The sequence below is a fragment of the Lolium rigidum genome, chromosome 2 (genome assembly GCF_022539505.1).
Source record: "Lolium rigidum isolate FL_2022 chromosome 2, APGP_CSIRO_Lrig_0.1, whole genome shotgun sequence".
NCBI lineage: Eukaryota > Viridiplantae > Streptophyta > Magnoliopsida > Poales > Poaceae > Lolium > Lolium rigidum.
Genome location: NC_061509.1, coordinates 87,926,690 through 87,935,294, shown reverse-complemented (window position 1 = coordinate 87,935,294; position 8,605 = coordinate 87,926,690). Strand labels below are relative to the sequence as shown.

Here is an 8,605-nt window from a genome sequence, read left to right as displayed (position 1 = left end):
CACTTGTTTCTCGAGCCACTAAAGATTCTAGCTAGTTCGCGGCATGAGAGGCGTCCGACAAGGAACTCATGGCCGGCGAGCAGCGAGTCATGGTGGAGATGCTCGCACATCGAGATGCGGAAGCTGCCGCGGGGGAGATTGCTCGCCTCACGATAGTGGAGACTCCCGATAGCGCACACCAAGAAGATGAGCCGAGGAGGATATGAGATGCAGCGGAGGCAAGACCGGCAAGAAAGTGATGTGAGAAGGGCAACGCGGCTGTCATTGACCTCACCGGCGACGTCGGCGGAAACGCCAATGGAGGCGCCGGGAGCAGCGCGTGAAGAACCCTGTAGGGGCGGTCATCTTCGTTTTAATTCAGATTTAGTTAGTTTAAATTATTTTCGAGGTGATGTGATATATCTTAAAGTTGAACTAAATTCGCTGGTTTATTTTTTTTCAAATTACTAATTATTTCACTATTTTCAATGAAATTTTAAATTAATAGAGCGAGAATTAAATGCAGCCTTTGAAACTTACCTGTGGTGTGCGTAGCCTACTCGCCACAGTTAACCACATGTCCAGTGGCGTGTGGACCTTGCGTTTGCGTGCTACCGATGTGCACAACGTCACCAGTAACGCTGTCAGTGGCGTTATTCTAGTGGCGTAACAAATAACACGCTGCTAACATTGATTTTTCCACACCATTACTAGGCTAATCGTACTCGTACTATAGCGTTTGTATAGCTATCAAGGCAAATAATTTGCTAGTTATTGGCGTGGCGAGTTGAGCCTCTTTTCTTGTGTTCCGCGGCAAAATCTGGTTTCTTACAACCCATTGGATTGGTGGTGAAGGATTGGGGATTGCAAGCCTATGTTGTGTGGGGTGCTGCTCCAAACCGCTGTTCCTTAGGCAACTACTAGATCTAGTTGTTGGCAGGGAGTGACTAGTGCAGTTTTCAAACCATTGTACAACGAGGGCGTTTGTAGGAGTCCCTTTCCATTACTGAATGTTCAGTGTATTTTCAACCTCCGGAAAACATGAACAAGCAGCTAAGGAAGAAGACAGCCAGTATGGTTTTAATGTAACTAACAGTAATTTTATCTTCTTGTTGTCTATCACCTATACTGTCTCAGACACATAGAACTTCGCTAGAAAATCCGAAGGAGGTCCGACATTCCGTTGAAACCACAGACCGAGATGGTGAGAGGCAGAGGTCCCGTGACTCTGATTGGAAAAGGCAAAGAAGGAAATGTATTAGGAGCACGTGACTGACATTTCAATTCAGTTCGAAGTACGTACATATCATAGATTGCGACGACTACCTAGTTGCACCGATCTGCTCCCTGCTAAGCAGCATTCCGGTCGCTATGTTGGACTGGTGATGTTGCCTTTGCCGGAAAGAAAGAGAGAATATTCAAATGGCAGAAATATATGGACTAAATCTAGAGTAGATCCATCAACCTTGACATCCGTTGAAAAGAAGCGTACATCTCCGGTACACAATAATAATAAAAAAAAAGCAAAACGGGGCCTGGGAGCTTCTGCGTATGGACACTTGGACATTTCTGTCATTCAGTGTTGACGGTGAAAATGCCATAGCAGTTTCTACGAGATTTCACGAGAAATTACCTGGATCTATGCGTGTCTGCCAGTTCGGAATCCGCTGACAAGTAGAGCTAGAGGGCTGACCTCAGATTGAGCGGATGGGCTCGGACATGTCAGGTACAGAACACTGCAGAGTTGTGCACCACAAATGACGATGCCCAGATATCACACCTGAAAAAGAACTGCGAAACGTAGAGTACCGCGTACGTACCTTTCTTCCCAGGTCAAGTGCCAGTGAAGTGAAGGCACTGCCGCACAACAGAGACCGGAGCAGTCAGTCAGGCGGCTATTCTTGGCCACAGTTCATGAGGGCTTGTTGTTGCCGGATGTCCGGATTCATAAACAAACAGAAGATGGTATATGAAAATATCAAAGGTTGACTGCGATATTCACGAATGATATTGTCAACTCTCAAGTAACACGAGGATTCCCGTGGGAAGAAGGAATGGCATATATCGTTGTGTCAAGTTTGAAAATTCACAGGATTCAGAAGCTTCAGTTATGAACATCGGGCGACTGGCAAGTGTTCAGGCTCAGGGGGTGTTTGGTGTGCTTTTTTGGACATTTGTGCTCAGCCAAAGCACCTAAATAGGTGCTTTTTTTGGCTTTGGATTTTGGAAGCCAAAAACAAAGATCCTATTCTTTTGGCTTCCAAAATCCAAAAGCCAAAAAAAGCACCTATTTAGGTGCTTTTGGTGGCTTTTGCCAAAGCCAAAAGCCAAAAAAAGCCACACCAAACACCCCCTCAACAATGTCATGTGGCGCGCTATACGGCACTAAAGCGTTTTGAGAAAGCTAAAAGGGCTGCTGCTATTTTTTTCATAGTGCGCTCATTTGTTCTTGCTCCTGAGCGGATAGAGATTAAGAATTAGTGTCTACAGCCTGCAAGTGAAGCTATCTCAGGGCAGATGAACTTTTCATAAAGGAAAATTCTTTCTGCAAAAAAACGAGAAAAATCTGCACTGGATGTCAGCAAGAGGATATATAGGAAAATTCTGAACATCTGCAATTCCCTCTCATCTCCAATAGCCACATCCCCTAGACTAGCCTGGAATGTGGGAAAACATAACAATGATCAGAACAGAACCATCAAGCCCATCGTTAAGAAGCATTGCAAGAACTACAACCTACCGCTGCTGTTGATATTATGAGGGTGCATCTAATTCTCTGAGAATTAGCTTAAGTCTCGGTCAACTGATTTCATCCCACGCTGGCGCCTCCGCAGGTAGAGAAGAAAGGCGACGAAACCGAGGAGCAGGAAGAGGTTCTTGTTTCGTGCTTTAGCGATGGTGGTTCTTGTTGGCCAGGGCGCGGCTGCACAAGTCGCTGTTGTTGGAGCTCGCCGGGTCGCCCACCCAGCATGGCAGCTTACAGCGACATGACCGGCAGGGAGCTATACTGATTACCGTGTAGTGTACCTGTTCTGTAATGTTGGAGGAAGGAGGCAGATAAGGCACGGGAAGGAATCGCGGTCCATGTCCAAACCTCCGAATTGTAACTTGGAAACAGAGATGCAAGAGGAGTAGAGGACAGACTTAGACATTCGTCAGGTGAAATCAACCTACTCATGACTGGAATGTCTCGGACATGCTAAGTGCAGAACACGGACTGCATCAATCATTCTTTACCTGAATCCTACAGATGATGTAGTTGTAGGATTCAAAGCGAGACACACTTTTCCAACATTACCAGCACACATTGTAGCAGCAGCTAGCATGCAGACGCATTAGATTGCTAGTACTATGCACGAAAGCAACACCAGCTCTGAAATGATTCATCTCTTCAACACGTGCACGTCCCAGCTGATTAGAGTAAAGTTGGAATGCCACGTTGGAGTGCACAACAAACAAGGCCGGAGCTGCCATAAACTTAACGCAACAGCACTCATACCACTCAGTGACAGGTCACAATACTGAACCATCGTTAAACAAAACCAAAACAAAAACGCAGGGGAATGGGTATCCACAGAGTTTTGCATGGAAAGAAATAAACAATAGATGATAAAAGTTTCATTCTAGTGATTTACTTCAACAAACTGGTTTTTACAATACAAAGATACTACTAGTAGTTGATCCAGATACAAGGTCCAGTATGATGCAACACAGGATCCTCACTCCTGGAGAATATCGAATGCAAACATAGATATAATGGAACTAGGTAGGATTCTGCAGAAGCCATTCTTTCCAAACCTTTTACCGTTGCAGTCCTGGATCTGGAAGTATGGAATGTCTTCTTCAAATCCAAAACCTGTGACCATTGCAGTATGCGTAGCTATCTGACCATTAGGCATGCGCTGTTTCTGTGTCTCATCATATTGATAAATATGATTCATCCCCTCCGCGAAGTCCAGAAAATAGTTATCGCTGATGGGGAAATAACATATCATTGCAGATTTGCTAAGCGCGTTATCTACAGCAGCTTTGATGTTATCTTTGTCAAGGCCACTAATGACATCACCTTTGATAAGTTCCCAGTGGCAGAATTCAGTGTATTGTGCGATTTTATATCTTTTTGCTTCCATATTCCCCTGTGAAAGATCAAAATGAATTACACTATGATAACAGTTCAAAGTGGCAGAACCACTAACAAGTACTAGTAAAGAACAATTAGCTTGCTCTAATGCTCCATCGTGACAATAACATAGCTCTTTTCGCAAAAAATTGATGTTACACTTTCATTAAAAAGGTAAGAGAAGATTGCACTATCATGCTATGATATCATAACATAGGACATCAAACCTAGCAAATAAATCTAACTTTGATCTAATGAGCATGTAATTGGATGCTCCACTTTTGTGTTCAGAATCCTGTACATGATCAATCCACTATTGATATCAATACTGATTAAATGTATGTAAATTTATTTAAAAAGTATGATACTATACATTGAATGAGTAATATACACTATGTTATTGTGTATTGGGGAGCAGCCTTAGTTCAATATATATACCTTGAGAAAATCAGCTCTTGTTCTAATCCCTTTATATTTTAGAGCACGCAGAAAAGAATTTATGCGAAATTGAGCCTGCGTTCCAACTAGCTCCAGCAAATCCTCCCATGATAACTGACCAACCTCGATGCCACAAGCACGATTTGCTGCCTCCAGCACACTTGCCATGGAGAACCATGTGCATGACCCTTCAGTATACAGTAAAAGATCCAATTAGCTCATGCCAGGTTGACACACAAAAAAGAAATAAAAGAGATCAAAAAATGTATTACCATCAACTTCAATCCCCTCACGGTCACGTGGAGGGGGCAGTATTTTAAACAGCCTCTTGCCATCGGAGTACAGAGCACCTTTCCATGTGAATCTTTCATGAGACCGTTCAAACTTTAAAACGGCCCTAGCTGGAGCCACACATTCACAAAGAATGAGAGTTGTGCAAGTATGAAACAGTAGAGGAGGTACATTTCAGTGTAAAAAAAGGTATCTCAGTTGTACAAACAGAACTAAATGTCAAAAGTGCTTTTGAAGTCAGATGCGCACACCTTTGGCGACTTTCATATTCTTCCTCTTTGGACCCTTCCGGACCCGTTCAGTGCTCAATTCTTTTCTTTTCCCCATTCCTGCAATAATTAATGTTATTATTATTTTTTTCCTCAAATTTTGAGTATTTATACCAACAAATGTAGCAGCATTGCAATTTATCCTATCTCAGCCAAACAACAAAAGTGACAAAATTTTCACTTAGCCTACCTCAGCCATACCACAAAAGTGACAGGAAGTTCAAACTCATTCAAGTATAATTAGTGTTCATCATGGGAATGTGGAAATTCTTATTCTTACCACTGCATATTCATCAACGGGAATGTAGCTATTCCAGGTTGCTCATTCCGTTGTCTATGCACTGATATTATTTATGAGCCGTCCTTTGAGTAGCTAATTTCAGAAAAAAAAAATAGTGCACTTCTCTCACAGAATTGCACAAATGAGGAAACTAACCGTGCAAATAATAGACATAGCCATCAACAGATATATTTTCATTAACAGAACAAAACTGAATTGACAATTATAGAACTAAGTCATAAATTTTTGCACATAATTAAATTCTAGACACTTCAAGAAGAGATTATAGGATAGCTTTTAGAGCAAACATTCTGCCAAAACAAATAACCATTCTTAATATACACTTCGATTACAGAAGTGGAGTTAAATTAACAGGTACCAAGATCGGCATGGCTAAAAACAGGCACAAATTTGCACTAGTGCTTCTTATGGTTAACATTTTATACCAAGTTATAAAGCCACGAGCCATGGCTACTAACCAACATAAGGAACTCAAATCGAACCTCAATGATCCCGAATGTTTTATTTCAAAAATTCATCATCGGATCTCGTACAAACGGATCAGCGTCCCCTGAATACCCACCATGGCGTGACATAAAAAAGAACTTTCATGGTTTCCGTCAAGTAACGAGGAGACTTACCGTGATCCGGAGGATCGTTGCCAGGTTCTCGGTGAAGAATATCCTCGCCTCGTTCTTGCGGCCGCCGGTGTGGAGCAGCCGCCGCCGCCGCCTTTCCTATCGCCCAGGACGGCGTGGGTCGTGCAAGGACTAAATGGCTTCTTTTTCTTCCGTGCTAATATGATTTCGGGGACTTTTCTGCAAAAGTGGGCAGCGACCCTCCACCGTTTGAGATCACGCACACGGCACGTGCTCCAAACCCGCGCCAAAACCCTACGCCTTTCCACCTTATTTGCCGCTCAACGCCGCAAATCAGAGAATTTCCGCCTGAAGCTCCCATTAGTGGACCTGCCATTTTTAGGCGTAGTTTTTTATTTTCTTTTCTGTTTTCTCTTTTGTTTCTTCTTTCCTTTTTTCCTTTAATTTTTTGTTTCATTTTTGTACAAAATGTTCATGTTTCTTCAAAAAGTTCAAGTGTAACTCTTTGCGACCCCTTCTCTGTTCTCTCTCGAAACAGGCGAAAGGGAGGCGACCGGTGTCCCACCGCTCTCCGCCGGCGAGACCAGGAGTTCTCCCCCCTTCCGTCGGCCGCTCCGGTGGCGGGAGGGGTGGGTAACTCCCGCGTCTCGTCCATGGCGGCGGCGGCGACGCTTAGGCCAAATAATGCCCACCACCTCCGGCCCCATCTCGACTTCGTCGAGGAGCGTAGTGGCGTAGTCTCCCGTCGCTCATGTCGGACAATGGGGCTAGGGTTTCCCAGGGTGCATCGACGAGGCGGCGATGGCGGCGCATCAGTGGATTTTGTTCTCCGACTTCGGCCCCGTCTCGACGGTGTTTCCTCCGGCACCGGCGCGAAGCCTGGAGATCCTACTCAGGAGTGAAGATGATGGTTGGCGGCCGCTGCCCCTGGTGGCGGCGTCGGCCGTCGGGAGAAGATGGCGGCCCGGGAGCAGGCTGGAGGCTTGTCGGTGGCAGGTCTGCCGGTTTTCCCCGACTTGGTCGGCGTGAAACGATGGATTTGGGGTCCGATCTGAAGCATGGGGATATCCCCGGTCGATGCGCCCCAACGCCAATGGCTTCTCCGTCTGCGGGAAGCTTCTACTTCGACTCGTAAAGCCAGCGAGGTCAATGGTGCTCGCTCGATGTCTGGAGAAGATGGTGGGTGAGGGGTCCTCCAGGAGCTTTTCTTTATTTCTCTTTTGTTGGGGGGTCTTTCTGCATATGTTCCTCGGGTGTATCCTCCCCCGTTCCTTCCTGAGGTTTCCGCGTGTATCTTGTACTGTTCTGTTTTAAGATAATGAACGTGGTTACTTCTAAAAAAAAGTTCAAGTGTGTAAAAAATGTGTACAGGTTTAAAAGAATTTCGTAGTCCAACAAAAAGATTCACCGGGTTAGAAAAATATTCACTGAGGACAAAACAAAATCTTGGCAGGATTTAAAAATGTTTTAAAAGAATATTCACCAGGGAAAAAATATTCATGGGTTTAGAAAAGGCTCGTGCTGACCATCCTCCGGGGGATCAGAATCCAATCCCCCACCTCCCCCGCTTGACACGTGTAAAATTATTGTTTTCCATTATTTTTGTTTCCCTTCTCCGCCTCTCGTCGTCCCTGCAAAACACTTCCAGCCATAGAAAGAAACCACACAGAGCATCGAAGCTAACCGCCGACGAGAACGTCCGCAACTCCTACCACCCGTACCCACTGCCCCGGTCGGTCACCTCCAGTGAAGGACCTTGCCTCCATGGACCACGAAGGTAGCACCTCCGTCAGCCGCTCGTAGCATCGTCCTTTCATAGCACCGCCACCGGCTGGCTTGTAGCAACCGCTGTCGCCGCTCGTAGCAAACTCCGATACCGATTGTAGCATCGCCACTGGCCTCCTTGTAGCGTCACCGGGCAGCTTGTAGCAACCGCTGATACCGATTGTAGCATCGCTGCCAGCCTCCTTGCAGCATCGTTGGGAAGCTTGTAGCAACCGCTGCCACTTGTAGCTACTTTCTATACCAATTGTAGCACCGCCACTAGTGTTGACACTCGTTTTGGTTCGATAGCTAATCAATCACACAATCCCGTCGTGACAGACGAAAATGGATGAGATGCAATTGGAAAGATTCACTCGTCGAGTTTTCATTGCTGATTGAGGAGACACCATGCCCACCATGTCAAGTTGTGCCATGGTCTAGCTGTCAGAGGTAATCTCGAGGATTAATATGAATGGTTCCACTAGAGGTACTTTAAGATAACCTCAAATGAAGAAGTGATATAAACGAAACTTGTGCGCTTTGTCGAAACAACCAACTTTGATTTTTGAATCATCGTAATCCGAGATAGTATGTAACTTGTGGAGCCAAAATACTGTTGACACCCGAATTAGCGAGGATGGGGCACCAACCCACTTTATCAGACATGGAAGATTCCGATGTATGGTCGGAAGCCTAAAGAAATCGTCCGAGCGTGCATCTACGACATAGACGAACTTTTTTGCTTTCGGCCAATTTTGAGCGGTTCAGATCAAGTGGGATGAAGAAGTGGTCAACATGAAAGTTCTTCTTGTTTTTTAGATCAACTACTTTGCTTTTTACGTAACTTTGATCCAAGGTCATTTAC

The 8,605-nt window shown here is 45.0% G+C and overlaps 1 protein-coding gene across 1 annotated transcript; it reads right to left on the bottom strand.

Annotated features, from left to right (window-relative positions):
* Nucleotides 1-3,679: 3,679 nt before the first annotated feature.
* On the bottom strand, nucleotides 3,680-6,066 carry LOC124686870. Its single transcript, XM_047220757.1, has 5 exons — nucleotides 6,019-6,066; nucleotides 5,080-5,157; nucleotides 4,810-4,938; nucleotides 4,538-4,725; nucleotides 3,680-4,115 (listed from the first exon to the last, which is right to left on the bottom strand). Exons 2-5 carry the CDS (start codon nucleotides 5,153-5,155, stop codon nucleotides 3,699-3,701), a joined length of 810 nt encoding a protein of 269 aa, XP_047076713.1. The 5' UTR covers nucleotides 5,156-5,157; nucleotides 6,019-6,066; the 3' UTR covers nucleotides 3,680-3,698.
* Between the last annotated feature and the right edge of the window lie 2,539 nt (nucleotides 6,067-8,605).